General features: G+C 37.3%; 3 protein-coding genes across 5 annotated transcripts in view; 1 reads left to right on the forward strand and 2 right to left on the reverse strand.

The window, feature by feature from the left end:
• Positions 1–13,891, forward strand: part of LOC144432854 (uncharacterized) — a 65,649-nt gene extending 51,758 nt beyond the window's left edge. For all 3 annotated transcript variants that reach the window (XM_078121149.1, XM_078121150.1, XM_078121152.1), the window contains 4 exons: positions 5,565–5,704; positions 7,051–7,169; positions 8,022–8,234; positions 8,704–13,891. In XM_078121149.1, the coding sequence (XP_077977275.1) occupies positions 5,565–5,704; positions 7,051–7,169; positions 8,022–8,234; positions 8,704–11,933 (3,702 nt within the window). In that variant the 3' untranslated portion in view covers positions 11,934–13,891. The remainder of the gene's footprint in view (positions 1–5,564; positions 5,705–7,050; positions 7,170–8,021; positions 8,235–8,703) is intronic.
• A 2,414-nt stretch (positions 13,892–16,305) lies between these two features.
• LOC144432745 (SH3 domain-containing protein Dlish-like) lies at positions 16,306–20,963 on the reverse strand. The gene is made up of 4 exons (XM_078121016.1): positions 20,910–20,963; positions 19,208–19,816; positions 18,613–18,722; positions 16,306–18,171 (listed from the first exon to the last, which is right to left on the reverse strand). The coding sequence occupies exons 1-4, from the start codon at positions 20,959–20,961 to the stop codon at positions 17,998–18,000; spliced, it is 945 nt and encodes a 314-aa protein (XP_077977142.1). The 5' UTR covers positions 20,962–20,963; the 3' UTR covers positions 16,306–17,997.
• A 2,875-nt stretch (positions 20,964–23,838) lies between these two features.
• The window catches only part of LOC144433284 (transient receptor potential cation channel subfamily A member 1 homolog), a 24,015-nt gene continuing 20,449 nt past the window's right edge, over positions 23,839–27,404 (reverse strand). Inside the window, exons 23-25 of the mRNA XM_078121591.1 lie at positions 24,954–25,142; positions 24,441–24,503; positions 23,839–24,178 (exon numbers count right to left, since the gene is read on the reverse strand). Coding sequence (XP_077977717.1) covers positions 23,957–24,178; positions 24,441–24,503; positions 24,954–25,142 — 474 coding nt within the window. The 3' untranslated portion in view covers positions 23,839–23,956. The remainder of the gene's footprint in view (positions 24,179–24,440; positions 24,504–24,953; positions 25,143–27,404) is intronic.

A 27,404-nucleotide genomic window follows, 5' to 3' on the forward strand; every position in this document is an offset into this window, starting at 1 on the left:
AACCTTGTTGTCGAACATGAAATTTGGAATTCAATTACAAAACAAAACGTTTAGGTGTGTGATCAGTTTTCATTTATTGGCAGTTGGATAGGTCAGACTATTGTAGAGAAAGGGAGAATGTGATAGCCGTGAAAGTAAACATGGCTACCATATTGTCTCTGTCTGTATTGTGGTCATAATATCAAAATTTCTGATTCCAACACCCCTATGTTTCATAGAATTGTGGTACAATCCTATGATTTTCTATAAGGAATACACCACTTTCAGAATAATATAGGGGATCATTCAAATTTTAAAGACAAGGAATTGACTACCAAAATTGTCTGTCCACGGTAACACTGTTTTAGAACGTTGAAATACGTAGCAAATTGAATCAAACTATTTTGTATGAATTATATGTTATCTAGGTACAGAATCAGTAAAGGCTGATCTCCTAAATTTCGCAATCAAGTGATTCTATTTTTGAGCATCAATTTCATTTTCCCGTGATGCACAACTCCATTTTTTTTTCAAAATGTTGAAAACGAATTCTCTGTAAAGGGAATGTTGACGTAAATTTTTACATCTATGTGAATTAATTCTTGCAAGTTTAGATTACGAAAAGTGTTGAAATTTCAACATGTTTGATTTATTTTTATTGTTTTTAAAACCATTAACGCAATTTTCAACAAAAAAGCCTGGGATTTGTATGGTATTTATTCTGAAAGGAGTTTTATTTCAACACAATGTACTTGAAATATGTTGAAAATTGACAGGTAAGGCTAGCTGAGGGTAGAAAAAATTATTTTCAGTGCATTTTGATGAGAAAACAACATGAACTGATTGATAAGGCCAAATAAGAACAGTTTTTTGGTTCCGGTTACCCGACCCCCACCTAGATTTTCACGCCAACCCTAACCTTTTTTTTTTTTACTTATTTGAGAAAAATAATAAAATCGCGAAAAGCGCGAAGTCTCGCAAGAAATAGTGAGTGCGGAAACTGACATCAACTTAAAAAGACAATATAAAACTATTCTTCCAATCTGTAATGGCTGAACATCTGATAGGAAGAAATAAACAACACAGAGACCGCTTGGAAAACAATGGAAAACCAGAACTAGACACTCACATGAAAAATATATATAATAAAATAAAATAAAAAATCTACCTACCCCACCTATTTTAAAATTGAATGTAATCGGAACCACACAATTTTTTTTGTATGCCTAAGAGAAGTGTAAATATTTGTTTTATTGTGAAAACTATCCTGGCAGTTTGTATATGTTATTTATGAAAATATATCAAAATTGATATGAACTGACTTTTCTATATCAAAACCAGGGGTGAACAAATCATTTTGTGAACTGGTGGTCCCTGGACCAGTGCCTTAAAAAATCCAGTGGTCCTGCTGAAAGAATTAGTGATCCCAGGTCCCACTAATGTGAAACATTAAATCTTGCCTATGAATCTGTATTTTCAGACAACTTTTTAACATAGTTATTAACAGTAAGGTACTGGTCCGATGGACCAGGCAAGGTAAAATTTGTGTGGTCCGCCCAAAAAAATTGCTAGTCCCGGACCCAGGGTCAGTGGATTTGTTCACCCCTGAAAACATATAGGTGAGAGTGTCTTCTTTATTTTAGGTGCAGCAGTGTAACCTAGTTACATTATACATGTAGGGTACTTTTAACAGCAGTTTAGGCAAGTACTACTCTGGCAATCAAGGTGTCGGTTTGGTCACACATCTTGATATAAGCTATAGAATGGATGTTGGGTTAATTGTACTCACAGTAGGGTGGCGTTTCTGATGACTGACTTCCATGATCTTACAAAGTTCATTTTTGGGGACTTCCAGTATTTACGCTATCATGAATACAGGGTGATTAGATTCCCACAACAGAGGCGTGGCTATCACCAACTTGTGTAATCTACCCCATCAAAATAATAATAATTTTAGTGTGTGTCGATCATAGTAAGCTATGTACAAAATCAGCGTACTGTGTATCCTGTATGCTAGATTAAAAATTTTTTTGTTAATCATATTTTATCAGAGGAATAGTTTGAGCGTGTAAAAAACTTAATTAGATACAAATTTGTAATTTTATGGTCTGTTGATCAGTCTCTGTGTATCAGCAGTTTTTTCATCAAAACACTCTAGCAACAGACAGACCAGACTGTATTCTATGCCGAGGTTACCAGACTGTATTCTGTGCTGGGCTTATTCATCTGAAGTCCTTGAAACTCAGATTTTACTACTTACTAGAAAACGATTACTCATTTTGTATGTTTACCTAAAAATTGTGTACAATAGATTTCACTCAGCATCATCAATAACTTTCAGAGACTTACTTCAAATGTAAAGTGTCTACGTATTTATCTAAACATCCATTTCTCCTTTTGTTACCATGGTGATGAACATAGCATGTGACCTGTAACCTTTCACCCCAGTCTAATGCATATGACCTCTTGACCTTGCATAAATGTATATGATCCAGGTGTATTTTAATAGCCTTGTCAGCCATTTCTCGTCTGTTTTTTTTAAAAAGAAAATATGAATAAATGATTTAGAAACATGGTTTGCTCTAATTCAAAAGAAGGGGTTGGTCTCATTTTCTTGGTTTCTATTCCTAAATTATGATAGTTATGTATTTTTCTTTTATCAGTTATTTTTTGATATACTAAAGGTACGGGTTATAGTTATACTGTAGTCGTATTTATTTTTGGACATGAAAATATTGACAAAGCAACAATTTAGGATATGTCAGGCACACTTTAAAATTTAATTTGGCAGACAGTAGACATATCTTGTAAATAACTCATTCAGTCGACTCACCATATTAAGTACAAGTGTTGTTCACACCATTCACAACAGCTGAATATAGAAATATGACAACTCCTGAAAGCTTTTACACGTATTCAGCTAAAATAAATGTAGTGTCGAAAAGCATACGACTGCAGTATACTTATTGCGATGCCTATGCAGTTACACAGGATGATGATGTCAGCAGACCTCACTTTATGATTGCTCACCTGTACACACTCCAGTCATGCCAGTATTAGCAGACAGCAATTTTATGGCCTGAGGCAATTCATTGTTCAGAAAGATTAATAACTCCATGATGGGGAGACCTCAGGGTGTTGATTTTAATGTCTAACTATTTAGTCTGCATTGTTGTGATCAGGTCATAGGTAGGACTAGGAACCTGTTTGACAAATTGAGATGGAAAAGTGTTTATAGTACCAGTCACGAAATAAAAGTTAGCTGTTGTTATCCTTGTTATTGTATAAGCCAAATCTTGTTGATTTGTTGTTGTTGTTGTTGTTGTTGTTGTTGTTGTTGTTTGCATTTTGGGGAGGGGGTTCTCTGCATTTGTAGATTAGTACAGTAGGGCGGGGGTTGTCTGTACACTAGTATATTTTAGGGTGGAGTTATCTGTAGATTAGTGTATTGTAGGGTTTGGGTTGTCTGTAGATTAATATTGTAGGGTGGGGTCTGAGTCTGAGTAGCATATTGAAGGGTGGGATTGTCTGTAAATTAGTGTATTGGAAAGTGGAAGGTGTCTGTTGTAGATTAGAGTAAAGACAATCAAGTGAAATTGTCACTGAACATACATTTTTGAGGAAGAGAGATACATGCAAACAGATAGGAGAGACTGAGAGAGATGAACTGACAGTCAGACAAAGTGACAGATACAAGTATATATTGGTAATCTGTCCTAGAGTACTACTTGTTGTCATACTTACTGCTACTTGTGGTCAAGTCATCCATATAGTACAGACATTCCAGTCACACCCAAACACTATTCAATAAGTGTCATTCTTGACGTAAATTTACTGAACTGTCTTAACTAGTAATAGTGACAACAATGAGCTCTTAATAAATTGTTAGTCGCTATGTTAGAGGTGACTGGTGAATGAGATTGCCCTAGAGTAAAACTAAAAGTCTAATGGCCTTCCTTCAGGTTATAGTTTGAAAAATTCAGGTCACCATCATTTTTGCTCTTTGAAATTGAAGCCATGTCATTGGGACATATATTAGAGTCATTTAATTTATTGAAAGCATTTAGTTTAGTGCTGAAGTAGTTATAAATATGACCTTACTAAGATAGACACAAACTAAAACTATTGTTGGTACATGTTGATACAACAGTGATAAGCTAATGAATGAAGGTTGGTTTAATTATAGTCTCAGTAGGGAGGCATCTCTGAAAACTAGTTCCATAGACTTGCAGTGTAGCCGTTTTGGAACTTTCAATGTTTACACTGTGTGGATCACTGGGTGATCAGAATTGCACAGCAAAGGAACTGCTACACCCACTTGTGTAATCTACCACATTGAAGAACAATAGATTTAGTTTGTGCCTATCTTAGTAAACCGAAGGCACGATTACCAGAGTCGTAGTACATGAATACACAAATGATATCCGAATGACCATGAACCTATAGACATGTAAAAATGATTTCAATCATATCTAAATGAGATAATCTGTACTTGTTTGTGTACATATTCCTCTGCAATAAATGAGTACAAAACATGTTGAAAATATACTGCCATGTTTAGCCCATTTTTGTACCCATTTCTTGCATAAAATATACAGCAAAACAGAAAAAAAAAAGTTTCCTGTTGTGAGAATGAATGTTCACGGACTCTGGGTTGATAGTTAATAATGAAAATTCCTACTCTCAGAATCAACAAATTTTTTGTCAGTGAAAATTTGAGATTCGCTTCCGAGAAATTTTTTGAATCCGAGTGGAAATTTTCTTTTGTTTCGTATTGTTAGTAGAAATAATTGACAGAAATAGCTTGTTGTGTTTACGAGTGTTATGGCTATTAAATTTAATGACGCAAGGTTAGAAAGCCAGGTAGTCATGTGACAGATGTGTAAAAACAGTGTACTCACTAGGAGACTTCTATTTGATGTCTGGCTTAGTTTAGAGTGTCTAGAGTTAGAAGTAAACATTTACCACATAAATGGCGTCACTGAATACAAACGAAAGCAAGCATAAAGACAGCCATTGTGGTGACAATTCTATTGACACATTCTTCTGTCAAATAGAATGAAGTCTACCTGAATGACCTTTGTGGGGTCACACCTTTTTTATTTGCCTTCACTGAATGAGTTTAGGTGTGAAAGTCGTATGCTGTACAGTGACATCACTGTCTGGGTTTTGTGGCGGTAATAGATACATCTCAGATGTGTGCCCTCTATGGCAGGCAGGTTAACAGACCACTACAGTACACACTGTCTGTTGACTGATATTTGTTTAGCAAAATGATAAAATGTAGCAATAAGATTTTTGTTGAGCAATACGGTAAAATTAAGCAATTGTTAGTAAGATTTTTGTTGAGCAAGACGATAAAATGTACTGCTGGACTGTTTGTGAGATTTTTTTGAGCCAGACAACAAATTGTAGCAGTGTAAGATTGTTTTCAAGCCAGACGGCGCTTTGTTTCAGGTTTTGTGATTTGAATTGTAAAACTTTTTTTTTTTTACATTTGGTTTGTGTTAATATTTGTACTTCAATAATTTTCAACTGTTTTTTTTTAAAATCTTTATTTTTTTGTCTTTTGTTTGTAATTGCAGGGTTTTAATCAAGATAGGTTGGGTATTTATATCAAGTCTGTTGTGAAAGGTGGTTCAGCTGATCATGATGGCCGACTACGTGCAGGGGATCAACTATTAAAAGTCAATGGAAATAGTTTAATAGGAGTCACACAAGAAAGGTGAGTGGGTTGAACCAATGCTGTAGACATCCATCGCATTATATCAGCATCAATGGCTGTCAAAGAGAGACAGTAAACATGCTTAAACACAAGCATGAAAGCGTCCTAGCTGGAATTTCAAAGTATTACAAAATCCTTGAAATTAATGGAAAATGTACAGTGGCACAATAAGAGTTTATGCATGTAAATTACTACAACTTACAAGGATGAGAACGCCTCTTAACTGGAATTTAAACCTCCCTGAAATTTAGTGGAAAATTTACAGTGGAACGAGCCTAGTTTATATATGGGAATTAATAAAATTTTCAAGCATGAGATAACCTCCTAACTGGAATTTGAAACTATCCTTCAAATTCCTTGAACTTAATGGAAAATTTACATTGGCACAGGCGTTGTTTATGCAGATAAATTAAAAATATACCTAGAATCTTGAATATACAGGGTTTGGACTCGATTATTAGTTGCTAGTTAACTTCCCCTGAGCCACCTTTCCTGGTATCATGCAATGAGATGTCAGTTCACTGTATCTTTGTATATTTATATCTCTGGAATAAAGCGATATTTATAAACCACTCTAGTATAACTAGTTAAATGTAGATGTGTGCCTTAGATGCTGACATTAAAAATCTTCTTGTGTTGTTAGCCCAGTTGATGGCGTAGTAGGTGTTGCTTAGCCTTGTTCATGTCATTGAATCATTTAGTATGCTATGCCTAAACAGCAGATTTGAATTCTGAACAATAGCTAGTAATGATTATGTATGCTTCAGTAAGTAGACAATTACTTGCATACGCATGTGAGAAAAAAACTTGGCTAGTACCATGGAATTTAAAACTATCCTTTAAATTGGCATGAGATTTTCTGTACGAGTAAAAACGTACTGAGTTCATATAACCTTAATTAATTGAAAACATTGTAGTGTAATGTTTACGTTGCTCTTCCATTTGATCTTAATAAAACTTTTCTTCTGGTGTTGTTTTCTCAGTTGGTGGCATACAATGGGTTTCCATGACATTTTACTATACACGTACTAAATTATGTCATGACTTCATTTATATATTATGAGTAAATACCAGGTTTGAGTTCCATCAATAGCCAGTGATGGTATACTTGAGTGAGTAGAATACTACAAGCCCCCATTTATGTAGCAAATCACCTCAAAAAACATAAAGTCCTCGCTGAAATTGTTTTAACCAACCTTGCACAACTAGAGATACAAAAGCCTTACTGGGATCTTTCAACTAGAACAGCTAGCCTTGTTCCCTTGCCGCCACTAGATGGCGTAGTAGCGGATAAACTCTATGGTAATAGAGCAATTTAGTCATATAGTATTTGTGTTTACTTTCAGAGCTGCTGAGTTTATGATGCACAGTGGACCCCATGTGGCTTTAGAAGTTGCAAAACAAGGTGCTATTTTCCACGGTCTTGCTACATTGTTGAGTCAGCCATCTCCCATCATGCAGCGAGGTAAGTTACAATCAAACATATTTCAGTCCATGCATGTAATGCATATCGTTTACCAAAGACAGAAATACAACATTATCATCTCAGGATTTACATGGCGCTTTGAGCTGCATCCCCTCACCTCCCATCCCTCCCCACCACCCATCCCTCCCCACCACCAGCCACGCCAATCGAAGTCGAAAGTGTTTCCTTCTAAATGTGTGGTAACAACAATTTTATCAACAATATCCTGTATTCTCTAATATCCCTAACCCTAATGATAGAGTCTACTTCATCTTGTCAACATAGGATTATTTATTTGTTCTGGACAAAGTTTTGCTTTTACTGTCAGACAACAGGTTTTCTTACCTAAATTTGAATACTAAGTTGAACTGGACCTTTAAGATAGAATGTCCTCTGTCCTAAAGTAGTTGAAAAAGATGATCCAGAACAAAACAGTTATCTATCTAATATGACTGGCTCTACTGGTGAGACAACTGTAATGTCAGAATCTAGGATTGAATTCCTGGTCATTAAATTTTTGAAGTTATCATACCTTATGTAACTACTTGTACAATGAGTAGTGCTAAAGTAAGCACCTTCTCTATGTGCTACAATCATTTATAGCATTCACATCATGTGTAAAAGTGTACTTTTTCAATTCAGTTGGTTTATTTACAAGCCTAGCATGTGGTCTTTCCAATGTGGTCAATTATCAAATGCAACAGTATACTTTTACACTTGATATCGATGCTATAAACGATTGTGGTACATACAGAAAACACTTTATGTTGGTGTTATGGGTCGTAGCAGATTTCAAAAATGCACAGTCAGATCTAACAACTTTTTGATTAACTTGTCCTTTTTGCCCTTCAGCAATGCCACCACGTCAACATGCTGGAACTTTTGGTAGACATCGTCCAAAGAGTGAAGATATTCTAGGCTCAGGGGCTCCTAATGATAAAAGACGTTTTATGAATACAACTGATAGAAAAGATAGACTACAACCACACAGAGAGGCTAATGATGGCCGCTATCCAATGCAACAACCAAGGGAGGATCTTATTAAATCATCACCAAATCTTATTGGTAAGAATATTTTATTAGAACAATTATTGTCATTATAATACAGGTGAACATTATCCACTAAATGTTACTGTTTTAAAACTTTCATAAGTATATATATAAAGAATGTATGGCACGAAATCATGAAAATGAGCTGTGTTCATATGAGTTGAAATACCAAATTGTCATTTATAAACACATAATGATATTTCCATTCTAGTATACTCATATACACTAGTATTAGCAATAAGTTGGTTTATTTCAAATGGACCAAAATGTGAATATTTTTGTTGCATGTGTACTTGACAATGGAAGTAAGAATTTCAAATATTGTCAGTTGAGATTCCAAAAAGTGTCTTTCCTGTACACTGCTGAAGTAGTTTAGGGGATATGTATTATGCTTTGTAGAATATGTTAGTGAGGGAATTGAATTGATGAAATATGTGTACACTGTTTCCAAATTAATTTGGTTCCTACTGTGCTATTTTTTCAGGTGATGCACAAAGTCAGTCCGACAGAGTGCGTGGTGCTTCAACGAGTGATTTATATGAGAGGTACAGGAAAGATCCGTACTACACACTGCCGAGAGATAAAAACAGGCATGCGTCAACATCCAATCTTATCGACCAGCCTCCTAGAGAGGTCCGTCCTAGTGTACCTCCAACCACAGACACTGCCAGTAGTAGTAGTAGTAGTAGATCAAAGTCAACTTCCAACTTAGATCCTAATCCATATGACAGGAATGATTATGGTATGAGACAGGCACAGTCACATGCCGCTATGAGAGATTACATACCACCTTACTATAATACTAGTAGGAAAGATGATAGATATCAACAGTCGCCGTCAACTCCACAAGGTCCAAAAACATCAACTCCAGAAGTACAGACTTATACACCGCCTCAGAGGCCAGGACAAGGTTCTCAACGATATGGTCTCAGGCCGACAGGAGCATACAGTGATGGGCCATCTTCTAAACCTCAGACCCCCACAACGCCGAGCGGTTACTCTGCTAGAGGGCCTCCTGATCAACACCAGCCAAGAATTGTAGCCTATCACCCTCCTGGACGTCCACGCCAGCAAGCACCACCCCAACAGAGACCTATCATGCAACATCATGAAGACCCAACCCAACAAAGGACATACTCGCCACGAGATGTTCCTCAACAAAGAGAAGAGCCCCTACAACAAAGAATGCATACACCACAACGTGATGAACTACCACCACAACAGAGGACAGTTACACCCCAGAGAGAGGAGCCTCCACAATTGCAGAGAACCCTTACACCTCAGCGAGAAGAACCACCACCTCAGCAAAGAATGTATGCACCACAAAGGGAAGAACCCCCTCAACAACCGAGAACATACACACCTCAGCGGGAAGAGCCGCCACCACAACAAAGAACATACACTCCTCAACGGGAAGAGCCACCACCACCACAACAACAAAGAATGTACACACCACAAAGGGAAGAGCCACCTCCATCAGCTGGTTACAGAACCACTGACATTTATGCAAAACCTTATCGTCCTCCAGTACAGCAGCAGCAACAACAGCAGTCCCCCCAACAACCTCGCAGACAGCCAAACTATCAACAACAAGAAGCCAGGCCGTACAGACAGGAACCACTTTCATCAGAGCCACTGCCACCACCACCACCAACAACCACATACGAAGATGTGCCATCTGAATTTCCACCCCCTCCAATAGACTTGCCATCTTCTAATGAACCTAATAGAGCTTACCCACATCAACAGCCACCACCAGCAGTGCGAGGCGTCACCCTTGACAGAGATCAGAAAAAGAGGGACTTGATGGAAGAGCAGAGACGCTGGCATGAACAACAGAAAGCAAAATTACAGGAAGAGAATGACGTTAGGATTCGAGAGAAACAGCGAACAACAGATCCACAGAGAGCACAGTATGCTACTCTACCAGCAAATCCAAGTAGGTATCGACATCAAGAGTACACTCCTCAAACCTTAGAAAAACCAGGACAGAACCCTAGCAGAGTCTCAGCATATGGTGATCTTCCAGCTAGGCAACCACCACCAGTGAAAGAAAAGCCAGTTCCTCCACCGAAGCCAAGGTCACGTCCAAACTCTCAGTATCAAACCCAGGTGCCAGACCCTCCTAAGGTCACAGTAACACAACCTGGAGGATCCAGACCTCCCACTGCTGAAGCTGTACCTTATAGATATGAACCTACTCGTGACATTAAATCTCCAGTACAGCAGCTGAAGAAGGAATCTGCAGGTAGTCCAGTACCTCCAAGTTCACCATCTCCTTGGGAACGGGAGCAGAAGCAGAAAGAATCAGATGCACATGAAGAAGCATTGAAGAGGAGACTAGATGAAGAAATTGATTTCCTTGAGAGTATGCCAAATCGTTCTCCTGAACAAGATGAGAAATTGTCAAATTTGAGAATGGAGAGAGAATTCCAGCGCCGAGTGGAAGAAATGAAAAACAAAGACCAAGATGATGACGATGATGGAGATTCTGATAAAGATATCAAAGATACAGCATTGGGAAGGGGACGTTTGTTACAAATGGTGCAAGATGATCTGGAAAGTGCCAGGCAAAGGATGGTGGACAATGACAACCAAAGGATGTACTATGAAGAAGAACAGGAAAAGGACAGAATGGAGAGACAAGAGAGAAGGCTGCAACAACTTCAACAGGAAAGAGAGGATGAGAAAATCAGACAGATGAGGAGGCAGCAGATACGAGACAGAGAACAAGAGGAATGGCTCAAGAAACAGAAAGAGTTACGGGAGCAACAGAGACGAGAGATTGAAGAAAGCAACAGAATGCAAAGACTTGAAGAAGAAAGGGAGCGACAGAAACAGATGGAAGAACTCAGGATTAAGAGGGAAGCAGAGAAGGCAGCCCTTAGAGAGGCAGAGGCCCGTAAAGAAGCAGAGGAAAGACAAATCAGGCAACGTGAGCAAGAAATGAGAGCAAGGCATGAACAGCAGAAGAGAGAACAAGAAGAACGCGAAAGACAATTAGCTGAGGAACGAATGCGTCTTGAGAATCAGCTACAGGGGCAGAGAGAACCTAATGTATATTATGCTAAGCCATATCAGCCGTACAAGGATGAAGAAGACGTGTTACAAACTACTGTGAATTCATATCATGTCCCAGGTCCAGAAAGAACTCATGTACCTCAAGCACCTGCAGTATCCTTGGCACCACCACCACCAGAAAGAGGGTCTTCCTACAACACTATTGACAGAAATCCATATGGTCAAAGAGTCGAACCACCAAGTAACAACCAACCTGCTCCTCAAGGACCTAAGAAGGTGTCCTTCCATGATACAACACAGTCGTACCCCCCACAAGACGACTATTCTGGTGGTATGTATCGCACCTCAAGTACTAGTAGTGGTGGGTCTACATCCTCTCATGGATATTCAGGACCCAACGGACAAGATCCATTTGTTAGTCCTGGAAATTCACAGAATCTTGCAAGCTACACCACGGCACCAACACCGGGAGTTATCGGCGCACAAGAATACTATAATGATCCAAGAGCAAGAATTCAAGCTGCAAATCAACTACAAAAACCTAAACAAGCCATCCCAGAGAGAATGTCATTTAGAGACAAAATGAAGATGTTTGCCGATGAAATTGGGGAACAGTCACCGCAAGAAAAACCCAAAACTTCAAAATGGGAGAGAGATTTTTTAGCACACAATACCAGTTTGAATGGAACGTAGGATTTGTCAGACAAATTATAGTAAATGTTTTAGTTCTCTTTTGAAATACTACACCCCTGTTTTTTTGCATACCATAATCAGCTGTGCAAACTGATGTTATTTACTAAGGTACAGAAACTGTAATATTATATCCACAAGGACATGTGTGACATATTCGTAATAATTTGACTGAAATGTACAATTTTGCGTATCTTTTCATGGAAAGTGTACATGTTTATGTCAATATCAACCCAGTCACCCCCATTTCCCTGAACATAGATCCAACCTCACTGTTTAAACAATGGGATTAAACCAAAATAATGTGGGAGAAGGGGTCAGCCGATGGTGTAAAGTTATCATTCAGAGTTATGGCCTCTTAATTTTGTCGAGCCGAGAGCAAATACAAATGTAACATTGCTATTGTAAATATTCTTATAAGACTGAAAATTTTCAGAAAAACTCAGATAATTTGTAAACAAAAAAAAATTTTGGGTTGGGGTTGTCAAATGATCATGGAAATTACCAGAGAAGCAGATGTACTCCCTCTTTCTCAATAATGGAAGGACCTACATGACCTAGAACTATAAGCAAAAAGTTGATAGATTGGATTAAATGAATGTAGTCGGAGGGGTGTAAGTAAAGAAGTACAGTTGATACAAAGTTTGACATGCAGTTCACTATTTATGATGTATGAAGGGTCAAAGGTCAAAGTTGGCATCTTACAGTTATGTAGTCTAAATATAAACACTTATTAGTCATAAGTTTTAGATTTTTAATATTTTCATAGAATTTTAGTGAATTATACATTCATTTTTAACACATCAGGGGGAGATTAGACTGATTGTTTTAAGTTTATTTCCCACATTAGAATTTTTTTTTTTTTAAAGAAGTATTGTTTTAGCCAGTATTAAATTTGAAGTAGTTTTCCTGTATAAAGAAAGTCTTTGTAATATGTTTTGATTGTGAGAATTGATTTGTGAGTCTGCTTTCGATTGGAAACAGGACTTGTGAAAATAGATACCTTACATTCAGAATATCACTCTCCGGAATATTGCCATCACTGCTTAAAAACAAACTAGTAGTTGTATCGAAAAAAAAAAATGTGCACTTCAGCAAGGTGTAGAATTTGCTTCTTTTTTTCTTTTCATTTTATGTCTCAGTCTCAACACCAATCAGAGAGCTCGTTGGATTTGTAATGGTTAGAGTTTTCGGAGAGAGAATTAAAAAAAAAAGTTGTATCAAACAGTCAAAAAATTGTACAGAACTTTTGTAATGCAGTTTGTGAACTGCTTTTGACATGCCAGTTTCTTTGGAAAGTCTATGAATTTGAGAGAAGTTTTAAAAAAAAATGAAATAATTAGGCGAAAAAAAGTGCGATATGTATACTTTTGAGTTGCTTGTGAATGTATAAATTTGTATCGCCTCTTTTAGTGCAGTTTGAGCTAGATTTTTATGCAAGCAATAGCTGGACATGCCCTTTGGTCCTTGTGTAGAAGTTAGAAGAACTATATTTGATAAATACTTCCAAATTAAAACAATCCGGGCATTGAAAAAAAAGAAAATGCCCGGCACTTTTGTGATTATGTGTTGATCGCAGTTTGATTGTTACTTTTAATTTCTTAAAAAGTTTGATGTTCACATTAAAGAAAGCAAGGTCAAAGTTGACTAATTGTGGGTAAATAAATGTTAGGGTGAAAAGAAGTAATTACGTAAATATTATTTTATTGTGAATTATGGTACACAGGGCATGCACAGCCATCTTTCTATTTTTATATGGAGTGGTTTTCTCGCTGTTTGTAGTGTTTGAAGAAGCCAAATAATTATATTTAAAAAAAACGATGATGATGCAGCGAAACACTAAACGCTGTTGTTGGTAGTCATTCAATGAATTGTATAGTGTTTTAACTATTATTATTATTATTAATACTGTTCCCAGTTTACAAATCAGTTATCATGTAATGTTTATCGTTATAAATAAATGCACATCAAAAATATACATGTTCTGTGGCACTCGCTATGTCAATCACATATACATGGTCCCTGGCTTATTCAAGGTTTATTTACATATACATGGTCCCTGGATCATTCAAGGTTTAATTACATATACATGGTACCTGGCTTAGTCAAAGTGTAATCACATATGGTCTCTGACTTGTTCAAAGGTCTAATCACATATACATGAGCCCTGGCTTATTCAAGGTTTAATTACATATACATGGTCCCTGGCATATTCAAGGTTTAAATACATACACATGGTTCCTGGCTTATTCAAGGTTTAATTACATATACATGGTCCCTGGCATATTCAAGGTTTAAATACATACACATGGTTCCTGGCTTATTCAAGTTTTAATTACATATACATGGTCCCTGGTGTATTCAAGGTTTAATCTCATATACATGGTCCCTGGCTTGTTCAAGTTTTAATTACATATACACAGGGTTCTGCCAAGCTTGAGAGTAGTCCCGGTCGCTAATTAATATTCATGTCAATTTGCATAATTAATATTCATGAATAAATTAATGGTACACTCAAAGTATATGGTGTATGATCAAAGTTGCCAATGAAAAAGATAAAACCAACTTTTCTTTCTCTACTGATTTATAACTCTAATCTCAGTCTTTGCACATCGATTTTTTTCAATCAGTTTTTGATTAGTTTTCTGAAAAGCTAAAGTTGTTTCAATCAAACTAAATATCCGAAGACGACTGCAGTTTCAAAACTCTAAAAAGTTGCGTATATGCACACATACGCATCGCGTTTAGACGAAATCTCGTGATACATGAGACCTCGCGATAGTTTGTGACGTCACAACCCGCCATTTTGGAAATTACGTGTTTTCATCGTCGTGCTATGTACGATGGCAAACTACTAACTAAAAGTGTTTTCAGAGTAAAATTGAACAGAAAACTAATGATCGGACACAACGTCAACACTTTATAAAAGGTATATGAGGCTGTTATACTTTTTTGACGACGCTGAAGAATGCTAGTCGAAAGTCTGCAGCATCGTGTTTGCCCTGTAATTCACACACATACTGTACACATGCAGCGTCAGCTGTTGTCAGTTCACACTTCGTCTTTATAAATAGTCAAGTATTTGTCATTATTGTAATTAATGGTCGTCTACATTGTTCTTTTCTCAAAGACATTTTCATACTTCATTATCTTTTAAATCAATACGCCCATGTGGGCAGAAAATGAATGTGTAATTATTAAAGTGATCGTGACACTTGAAGGTGGTGGTCGGCAACCTTTGAGTGGTGGTCGGCAAGGCTGAGTCCCGGACGCTAGCGACCGGTGCCGACCGGCGTCGGCAGATCCCTGTATACATGGTCCCTGGTGTATTCAAGGTTTAATCTCATATGCATGGTCCCTGGCTTGTTCAAGTTTTGAGGGCGCTGTTACCGAATAGGTCTTCTGCATGTCTGCACGGTGTTATACATATATCATCGATCACAACGTTTGATATGATGACTAGTTCGATTGATCTATAAAATCGATACCAAAACTTTACTCTTTCTAGCTGTTTTCTATGGAGAGAAGACAGCTGGTACCAGATAAAGAAACTAACTATATATATTGTAATGTTTAATGAGGTTGGGCTTGAGTTTCATAACTAACACATGTCTGCAAACTCAGATAGTTTGGTTTAAGTTCCATTAGCAGGGTTTTAATTAATAAACTCCAAACTTTATAGCGATTTTGGAGATTCCAAATTTATCAGCATTTAAGCTCATGACCATTATACTAGTAGTAATACACAATAACGACTTCGTATACTTCGTATATTAATGAGAAACTATCTACAATGGCATTTCTGTGCTGTATTATTGTAGTATTCCAAAAATTCGTTACAAGCATCTTCACATGAGCTGCAAATACAACTAGAAACCTTAGACCACCAAACAAATCTGAGTAGAAACAGGTGACTAGCCCTTTCCGGTATTCTCAGTCAGTCAAATAGATACCACCCGTTTCACGTTAGTGTTCACTAGTTATGTTTAACACAACCACTAATTTGAAAAGAATTAGTAAGAAATTGCATAATTTTTACACTTGAGATCGCAATTTCTTGCTACATGCTGTGGACGCAGACTAGACACGCGGGCGCTAATGTTTTGATGTCTGCGTGGTTACACATATTAAGTTCATTTCATTTTAGCAAGAAACTGACCTTCAATCTCGCTATAAACATGCGCAGTCTCGTTTTCGTTTCTGCATGGTTGTAGCAAACAGAACCAGTGAACACTGAAATGAAACGGGCTGTAACCAGTACAAGGCTATACAAAACGACACACTAACATGAAACGGGCTGTAACCAGTACAAGGCTATACAAAACAACGCACTGAAATGAAACAGGTGAAATACGTAATGCTTTATTTGTCATCATACCTGAACACTATAAAATAGTATTCTTTGAAGTAAGTACAATCCCATAATTTCTAGTACTAAAATCAGAAATAGCGAATTCGTGACTGTGAATCACACCCTATTTTTGTGAAATACGTGCACAAGCTTTTTGTAGTGCATTGTTTCTGTTTGTTCATTAGAATTTGAGTTGTCAACAGTACTATTATCTCAGCATAAAAAAAAAAATTTCACTATCAATGCAACAACTTGAATAAGTACATATTTATGCAATATGTTTCTGGGGAAGTTTTATTTTGTCTCGTCGTTGATGCTAACAATAGTTCAGTACCCTCTTTCAGCAAGGATTAAAATTTATTTGTGGAAACCAATTGTCTGTCAGAGCTAAAACGTTGGTCTAGAGCAAATGCATGATCCTACGTCTAAACTGATAGTATTAACACTAATGCGAGAACCTGGTATTGAAACCCCTACCTTTACAATGATATTGACTCGCCTATGACACCTGGAAAGCGTACCGCCACTGCAGTAGTCGAGTGTTACAGATGGGGTATTCGATCCTAAATATAACGAAGTTGTTGTTTCCTTCATAATGTATAAGTTCTTGAAGTGTATATATACCACGGTGGCAAACGAGGTTTCGGCTTACTATGTCAACATGTTAATATAAGCCATTGAAGAGGCGTGGCTAAATTATACACTTTGTAGGGTGGCATTTCTGATAGCTAGTTTTTCTCAAGTGACCGCACACTATTTTGATTAAATGGTGATTACGCGTGTGCAACAGAGGCACCACTATCGTCCAAGTGACTTGTGTAATCTACATCTACAACATTGATCAACAGCAATAATTAATGTGTGTAAGACTTTCTTAGCATGCCGAAACTTCGATTGCCACTGTGGAAAGATGTAAAATATCATAAATGCGGCATGTCACAAGTTGGCAGGTCATTACGATGTCCAAGCCATGATCATAATGTGGATAAATGAATGCAGTAGGTCATTCAATTTTCACAAATACTGTAATGTGTTTAGGGTAAATCTCTTCTCCTGAAGCCCCATTCTCGCAAGCCAGAGCTGAACTTTTTTTTCCGCCCGCGACACTACGAAACATCAATACCCTTTGACGGTGGCTTGGACGGTGCCGTAAAAGAGGCCGTGGTTTTACGACGATGCTGAAACTCATGTCAACAACCCGAAAATGTGACGGGGCCTTCTTGTTGTGAGACATATTTTCTTTTTTTATTTAGTATATTTTGTTATACATTTATTTTTGTAAAAAAAAAAGATTGAACGGCAAACTCAGTGTAGTATGGTAGTACTCTGGGTTCTAAATTTATCATTGTTGTAATAAAGCAAAGTATATTGAAATTGGTCATGGCATTATAAAAATCAAATTCTCTGAGTTTTAATACCTCGGGGTGTTCTAGTATTTTATGAATTCAGTTAAAATTATAACATACATCACTGAATAATGCTGAAATCAGTTGTGAAATATGTAAATCATGTCAAACGTCAATATAATTATGCATGTAGTATTTTGAAAATGTAATGTTATACTTTACACGTTGATGTACATCGAATGTCCTCTATTCTGTCTAATATGTCGAATGTCCAATATCTTACAAGTAATAAAATGCATTGTTGGCATTTAGTTAAAGAGAGTCTGACTAAATTGTCTGATGCCTGATCAAATCTGAATGTTAAACCAATCTACAATGCCGTTGTTGCTGGTGGTTTGGCATAGGCTCTTGGAATGTAACCTTCTTTTTTGGTTCGTGGAGAGTAAGCCCATATCCAACCTTCAGTGGCATTATCTTGTTGATCGGACAGATCGGCATAGATGTAATCACCTCGTGTAACGGATAAATCGTCTGATGCCTTACCCTGACAGGGGAGATATAGAAAACAGACATTGTGATCGAGTAATGGTGGTTTACCTACCTACCTACCTACCTACCTACCTACCTACCGAGAGAGAGAGAGAGAGAGAGAGAGAGAGAGAGAGAGAGAGAGAGAGAGAGAGAGAGAGAGAGAGAGAGAGAGAGAGAGAGAGAGAGAGAGAGAGAGAGAGAGAGAGAGAGAGAGAGAGAGAGAGAGAGAGAGAGAGGGGGTTCAGAAATAAAGGAAAAATAGGTGATTATGAAAATTAAGAATCAGACTAATCAGGTAATAACCACTTCGTTTAGTTATTGTAATGTTGCATAAATTGATTTAGGTAGCTGCGTTAAGTAATCTCATACGGACATTAAATAAATAAAACATATATCCACTATGGAAACAATGTAAATCAAAGCATAAACACACAGTTGGCAGTGTATTCCATACCTGATAATCGTAGAGAGACACAAGCTCTGTTCCATAATGATACAATCGATCGGTGTCATCCCTTGACGAGTCTGAAGACAACGATAAACCATCCAGGTCCACGTAACCAACTAAAACAAAGCATAACAATATTACCTGTACATCAATACTGTGCCAATTATGGTAACTACACAGTAATTAGTGAAGTGTGAAATTCGGAAGGAAACACGTGTCACAGCCGAACGAATTGAATACAACTACAGGTGTTCATTTCATCATATCCAATCATCACAGGGACAGAAATATGTGGTAGACGATACAGAACACGTGACAAGGTCTATTTACAGTGTAATATGTTTCAGATGCATAACTATTACGAAACGGTTATATCAGGTTTTGACTGGATATTGTAGCTATAATACTAGAATCGTGATCATACCAGTTTTACCATATGAACAGAAGTTTGACTTTTGTTAAAGTTCCCATTGGGTTTAAAATTTGGGAGGAGACAGTTTTATGATGGCGAATTGAAGTTACACAGAAAAAGTTACTACAGAATAAAAGGGTGATATGTAATCTATTGCCACAGTATAAAATACAACTGGTGGTTACTTACCACTTGAGATATCTGAAGCAAGGAATTTCCTAGGCACAAATCCTTCTCGTCCGTCAGCTTTCATCACCCACATCCAGTCCTGGTCATCCCTATTTAATACGGTGACTGATTCTCCTCTCTGTACACTAATGTCATTTTCGTCCATTGCAATGAAATTATAGAGAACGACGTACTGTCCGACAGGAGTTTTCCTAAACGTGCGACGGTCATGGCTATGACTTGGGCTCAAGAGGGCGGTATTGTCCGTCGTTAGTTCTTGGGGTTGTTGCTCTGTTGTTTCTTCCCTGACTGGCACAGGTACAGGAGCTGTTCGTCGTTGCTGAGTTGGATCAGCGTGTAAAGGCACACAATAAGCATATGGTACGAATCCCTCGCCCCCAGTGTCACCAATGACATAGACCCAGTCATTTTCCTGGTATAACACGTGAACAACGTCCCCTCTTTTAACTCCGAGTTCATCCTCCACACAAGGAGAGAAATCGTGTAGGATTCTCATTCGAGTTTGTGGTTCAAGTCCATGTTCTTTACTTATACCAACGCGAACCAATGTATCAACACTATCACTCCCGGTGATTCGTCCAAATAATGCATCTTTTGGTAATCTTTTTGCTAAAAGGGTTGAAAAACAAAACAAATATAGTACTGTGATATTGGCAATTACAATATGAGCTCCGCTGACAGAAATCGTACTTGTCTGACTGTCTCTTTGTCTGTGTCTGTCTGTCTGTCTGTCTGTCTGTCTGTCTGTCTGTCTGTCTGTCTCTGTCTCTCTCTCTCTCTCTCTCTCTCTCTCTCTCTCTCTCTCTCTCTCTCTCTCTCTCTCTCTCTCTCTCTCTCTCTCTCTCTCTCTCTCTCTCTCTCTCTCTCTCTCTCTCTCTCTCTCTCTCTCTCCCTCCAGATGATTTCCATAAATAATAGTATATTGAATGGTGTTCTCACTGAAAATTATGACACGGTCTCGAATTTTAACAAAAAGTGTCAAGACATTCAACACACGCGTGGTGATGACATGGTGCTAGGACACGATCCGCTCGTGTACACTCGACTGGTGATCCAGCATATATCTGACATACAAACATGTAGCAATTGATTTTGAATACAATCCCTCTATCGGATATATCTATCTATGATCTTAAGTTGTAATTCACAGAACTCGTCATTTTTGTAACGAGGTGACCGTGACGATGGATGCATTGCTGTGGTACAACCAGTCCTGCTTTCGGTGTGTCTTTGGTGTGTGTGTTTCGGGACAATGTCAGAATCGAGTCTCGTATATGCATACTCCGGCTGCCATCAGGACTGTACAGCGAGGACGATAATAAACCATTATCCATGCTATAACGGCGGACAATACACGTCACCTTATTAATGAGATACCCATTAAGATTTGGGTCATTACTAAATACATATCAAGCTTTTAAAATCTGACATACTCAGGGAATGAAAAATCACTCAAGTCTACACACATGACATTGACCTGAGATAGGCATACATTCCATTGATAGCAGTCACTGTGTTACAGGAAACGGCCATAGCGTCACTTAAAAACAGACATCGCAACGTCAGAGTGTTGTGACTGTATCGGTCTTACTATTAAACACCACATACATATCAACTCTGTTACATTCATGTATTGTTGTGTGGTTATCAAATATATCTATCAATCTAAAATCCGAGTAGAGATCGTTTTCTAAATACTTACGTTTGTTACTTTTCCTGCCCTTCCAGACTCGAGCTCGACAAAGGAACGCCATATTGAAACCATGCTACTGAATAATTCAACACTTTCATTTATTGTGTTACGTGATGAACTTTGACCCCGCTATTCTAATATTGAGTTTTACTGTTAGACTCAAATATTGCATAGCTCCCAGAACTGCTTACAACATAGAAAATGCAGAAAACGCGTAAATACCTGAGAATTTATCGAGAAAATGGGAGTAAATAAACGGTCTGCATTTCTGACTAGTTTAGAACGCCGGTAAACTGTTTTTCCCTCCAAGTCAAGGACAAGACCTGAGAATATCATTAGATTGTGAACTTTCAGTGGAAAAAGGTTTGCATCGGAGAGCTGCTGATCCCGCAATTTTTTAATCGGTTGCTAACATAGTATGTTTTGCATAATTATCAACTAAAAACCCACATGTTATTTATAAGTTTTAAGTGTTTGTATTTAAACGCCACCACCACCACCACCACCACCACCACCACCACCACCACCACCACCACCACCACCACCACCACCACCACCACCACCATCGTCGTCGTCACAGTGAATTTGTGTGAAAGCACTACATTATTAATACATGTATTTGGATCTGTTTGGCAGACCTGAAGGTTAGGACTCCCAAACATTAGATGGATGCATTGTCAACATTGTCAGCATCTCCACCACCACTATTCCCCCAATCACTCCGTTGAGACCCACTCCTCTCTTCACTCACAACTAATAGTTAATTCACTGCATGAATATCAGCAGCGGTAAGACTCTTATATTCTGATATTATGATAAGGTGACAGTGGTGGGATCCTAAGGTTACAAAATAATGCAAGTTAGATAATACAATGAGCGAAAGTAAAATGTAACACTCCCCCGCCTTATTCCGTTTTCTAAAATATGGCCATTCCCCCGAGAACCGATTTAAAAAAAAAAAAAAAAGTTACCGTCATCCCCAATGTAATTACTGAAAACTGCCTTAATACATTTTCACCCACGGCCTTAACTGTACTGTACATGTAGGGAATCGAAGAACAATGACACCAAATACTACTTGTATGTATAAGAAAAAGAATTTATATATCTTTATTTACTTTAAAATGGTTTCTACACTGCCATGGATACTGGAAATAAACAAAGCCAGTGAACATTAACGAAAATAGGGAAAGACTTTTCCTTAGTACAGGTATATTACAGTGCAGGTAACAGTAAGACAGTCCATTGTTGTACGTCTGTCAAGCACATATCTCCCAGTAGTCATCATTTCAGTCAACTATTGATTTAATAATCCAGTCTTAACCTCTGTATGTATAAGACTGCTACGCACACACGAACGTGTCTGTCTGTCTGTCTGTCTGTCTGTCTGTCTGTTTGCCTGCCTGCCTGCCCGCCCGCCCGCCCGCATGCATGCATGCATGCATGCATGCATGTATGTATGTATGCATGTATGCATGTATGTATGTATGTATGTATGTATGTATGTATGTATGTATGTATGTATGTATGTATGTATGTATGTATGTATGTATGCTAAATTATATGTCTGTGTGTCTGACTGACTGACTGACTGACTGACGGACTGACTGACGGACAGGCAGATATATAGGTTATTGTCTAGTCTATCTTTCTTCGTATGACCCCTAGTACACGCCATGGAACCATAGTTGCAAACTATAGCAAGGCAGAACCCAAGCGTGCGAAACGCATGACATTTATTGTACTTTAAACTCCGCCTCACACACTGTGATCTGAAATGCAATCTCAAATTAAAGTTACTTGGTTACTTGGTTACTTGGTAGTTTAGCTCCTATTTCCTTTGGGAAGAGCCCTCAAAAGTTATCAAAATATATTTACAAAAAAGTCTTGATGGTGATTATATAAAACATGTTTTGGTCAAGTAAGCTTATCATGCAAACAGATTCCGCAAGTCATTAAAAGTCCCGGATTACCAAGCTAATAAGACATTGTTGACAAGTTGGTTATACTTACTAAGATATAGTTATAAAAGATATATGGTGTACTTTTGTATATTTTGCAAGTATAGATATATTTAATCCAAAGAATAAGGATGTTATAAAAAAAGTCGTTAAGAGTTTCACGCTTCCTCATCGATCATCAGGCGACTGATAAAATTGAGATTGTCAAGGACGATGTGTACATTTAAATGTTTGTGTATATTGCATAACAAGATGGTCAGACTAAAATATTCCTTACGGGGGTTTACTTCTATAGTTGGCGAGGGGAAATTCATTTTCATGGCGACATTTGGAGTGTAATTCTTATTGTTTTGTTCAGTAGCATGCACTTTTCAGCATTGATTATACATGGTTTCTCAGTTAAACAGAGCTTACAACGTTTCGTCCCATTTGTGTAAGCAGTCGTTTGGGCGTTTGGGTGATGATATCCCACTCAATATTATATGGTTGGTTCCTTTCCGTCTTTCTGGAGAGAACAGTGCCCAATGCAGTATCAGCAGAGGATAGATTAGGAGGCCTTAAACCATAACTCGGAGTTTCTCGCCCCTGCAGTCATCAGATGGCTAGATCAGTTTGATTAGGTCGGTCTGTTCACTTAAATTGTGGTTGGTACAATACATAACAAGATGGTTGGATTAATTCACTTCTTATGGTTTTTTCTGAGATACTTTGCCAGATAAAATTTGTTTTAATGTTTCCATTTTGATATTAGCTCTTTTTTTTATTGAGTACTTTGGTTCCATCAGCCTTGACAATATAATTTTTTTTCAGTCCAACATAGATTATATATATATATATATATATATATATATATATATATATATATATATATATATATATATATATATATATATATATATATATATATATATATATATACATATATTTAATAATGGTAGAAACAGATATTCTAGTAAAATAAACTAAATAAATGCTAATAGGACTAGCAATGAAATAACATTACAGGTGTTATAAGACACTTACACCACGGTGACACTGAATGGAGTAAGTAAAAAATAAGTACAGGATAGATACACGAACTCGTGGTAAAAGCGCCTACACAGTAGCGTCTTGCATGTTAAAACCCTGATTCAACACCGTCAAAATATTTTCGTTTGCTATATTTTGTCGCTCGTACATTTCTTCAATCCGGCGTTCAAGTTTTTTTAATCTTTCCAGGAAGTTATGGCGAGTTTCAGTCATTGATTCACCAATGTGGGGATCTCCTTTTCCACGACATTCAAATTCTGACTTTTCCCCTTTCGGTTGTACCAACACCTGTAAAGATTGACACATTCATCACTGGAGAATATCAATAAGAAGCTTAGGCATCAGTCTGCTACGATATATAAATCATAAGTCGATAACTTCAACTACCTGAAATGTAACATTTTCATGACTGTATACGCTTCCTTTTAACCTCGTTAACACAATGATTTGTACCAATCGAATGGGATAATGTAATCACTAAAATTAATTGTTATGAAAATATAAGACAAAATATGCTTTAGAAGTAGTGAAGTGTCAATCGCACACTTACCTCTATATTCTTAACACGTTGCAGCAAGTTATCTTGACTAATCTGCAGCTTTTCTATTGGAGGCTGGGAAACGATATAATATATATTAACTTAGCTATTCTGTGTATCGATATATACTATTTGATAAAACGCCAGTGGGTACGTCTGCAATGTACACATGACACAGCACGTCATTAACATGGTGTGTACCTAAGAAATATGTCGTAAACGTCTGTTGTTTCTTTGTTCGGACCTACACACACGTGTTTACCAACAGATGATTCAATACTGTTCAGGGTGTATGATATTACGAGTAAGTCATTTTATCTAACTAAACAGTTTCATAGAAATGTTCCAGTTGCAGATAGTGCACCTTTAAATAAGTTCAATAAATTATAAGTAATTTTTCATCTAGTTCACAAGGCTGGTTTTGGGTAATCAACCATGTCCGTCCTAACAATTCAAAATTGAATGTCTCTAGTTTGAAGTATATCTAGTGACAATTGATCAAAGATCTGAAGAGAAAATGCTTACTTTTTCTGGATTTAGAGATTTCGCAATGGCCTGCACAGAAATTGTTGATCCAACGCTGAACATATCCTGAAAGGCTGTCCCTGTGCTCGACTTCTCTTTACTATTTGGGTAGATTGTTGTTATCGCATTACACTGTTTTCGACGAAAGCACGTGGGTATCATTTGTTCGACGTCGAGTGCAAGCTCAACCTTATTGGTGTAATAAAAAGGACAGGTTATTAGTAAAATATCAACGCTCTAAAATGACTCAGTAGTTGAATTTTAGGAGCAAGATCAATACTTCAATGTGGGATAAAAACATATTTCAATTAGTTTGGGGTGGGTGGGGGTGTTTGAACCATTTTAGTCCTCACCCTACAAACACGATTTTACTTTTAATAAAATCTCTTTTGTACCCCTTAATGCAAATATTACTAAGAACTGCCATCAGATCGAGAAATTGATGAATGTCTGCTATGATCGTAAATGCATATCACTAAAATACATTAAAGTGTCAATAAAAGAGCATTTTCCTCACCACGTACTGGCTTTGTATTCATAGTACTACATACTGGCTGTGTATTCATAGTAGTACATACTGGCAGTGTATTTATAGTACTACATACTACTACATACTGGCTTTGTATTCATAGCACTACATACTACTACATACTGGCAGTGTATTCATAGCACTACATACTATAACATACTGGCTTTGTATTCATAGCACTACATACTACTACATACTGGCTTTGTATGGCTGTGTATTTATAGTACTACATACTGGCTGTGTATTCATAGCACTACATACTACTACATACTGGCTGTGTGTTCATAGCACTACATACTACTACATACGGGCTTTGTATTCATAGAACTACATACTACTACATACTGGCTTTGTATTCATAGTAGTACATACTGGCTGTGTATCATTATAGTACTACATACTGGCTTTGTATTCATAGCACTACATACTGACTTTGTATTCATAGCACTACATACTACTCTTTACTGGCTTTGTATTCATAGCACTACATACTACTACATACTGGCTTTGTATTCATAGCACTGCATAATAATACATACTCTCTTTGTATTCATAGCACTACATACTACTACTACATACTGGCTTTATATTCATAGCACTACATACTACTACATACTGGCTGTGTATTTATAGTTTGACATACTGATTGTGTATTTATAACACTATACATTGACTTTGTATTTATAGTACTACATATTGGCTTTGTATAGTAGTATATACTGGCTTTATATTATAGCACTACATACTGGCTGTGTATTTATAGTACTACATACCGGCTTTATATTTATAGTACTACTCACTAGCTGTGTGTTTATAGTACTACACACTGGCTCTCTATTCAGAGTACGTATATGTTATTTGCCAAATACCGTTCCATATCTTGCTGCGAGAGGTAATTTTTCCGGTAATAACGGAGAGCCGGAGGCGAGCCGTTATACCGGAAAAATTAACTCGAGCAGCAAGATGTGGAACAGTATTTGGCAAATAACATACTTATACGTCACCTGCGACGAAGAATTAATTTTTGAATGTCTAAAAGTGCTGTTTCATTTTAAATAAAATCACTTCCGCGTTATACTGTTGAGCGTAGTATCATGCACCACTCCGATAACTGCAATGCGGTTGTTTACACGTCAGCCTTAACTTCATCATCCAATCAGAGTGCGCGTTTGCTCAGTAGTATGACGTATTGTTTACTATTTGCATATCACTCAGCGATATAATTCAAACTTATAACCATCAGCTGAAAAATGAGTGCGTCTTTGTTTTGCGTACTGTATTCCATGTTCGTGATATGCTTTCTTGTTCTAGTTAGGCAAAAACTGCACCCTCTGTGGTGGTAATTTTCATATCCTCCATAAATTTAGGAATTCATGTTTACGATCGCGTGACAACCGTGCGTTCGCCATCACAGGACTTTCACGGTTGTGTGTGAATTTTTTGACTATTTCCCTGTGACATGAAAAGTACAGTTCAAAGACTTGTTACAATGTATACAACGGTGATATTTTGTTCGATTGACAACAAATTTGGCATTGGAAATGCTGGTTATAGCTCGATCTCTAGTTGTCTGCTAGATTTGTTTACAAGGGGACGTGCAGTAATCACGTGATACAACAAGCAAAAATACGGCTGTTGGTGAAAAATACGCCTGTGTATCTGCAGGGCTCTCGACCAATCAGAATGAGAGATTGGTGACAGGTGAGGTATAATACATACTACTACATTCTGATTTGAAATTGATACATTCTGATTTGAAATTGATTGTGCTGTACGAAATAATTATCACTTTTGTCGATTACGTCAGAAGGGGCTGGGGTGGGGTTGTCTGAGGCCAAATTAAAAAAAAATGTATGTTTTCTATCTTACATTAAGCTATTGATTCTTCCCTTATCTTTTTTACATTATACATCATTATACGA

Source organism: Glandiceps talaboti, chromosome 3 (genome assembly GCF_964340395.1).
Source record: "Glandiceps talaboti chromosome 3, keGlaTala1.1, whole genome shotgun sequence".
NCBI classification, from domain to species: domain Eukaryota; kingdom Metazoa; phylum Hemichordata; class Enteropneusta; family Spengelidae; genus Glandiceps; species Glandiceps talaboti.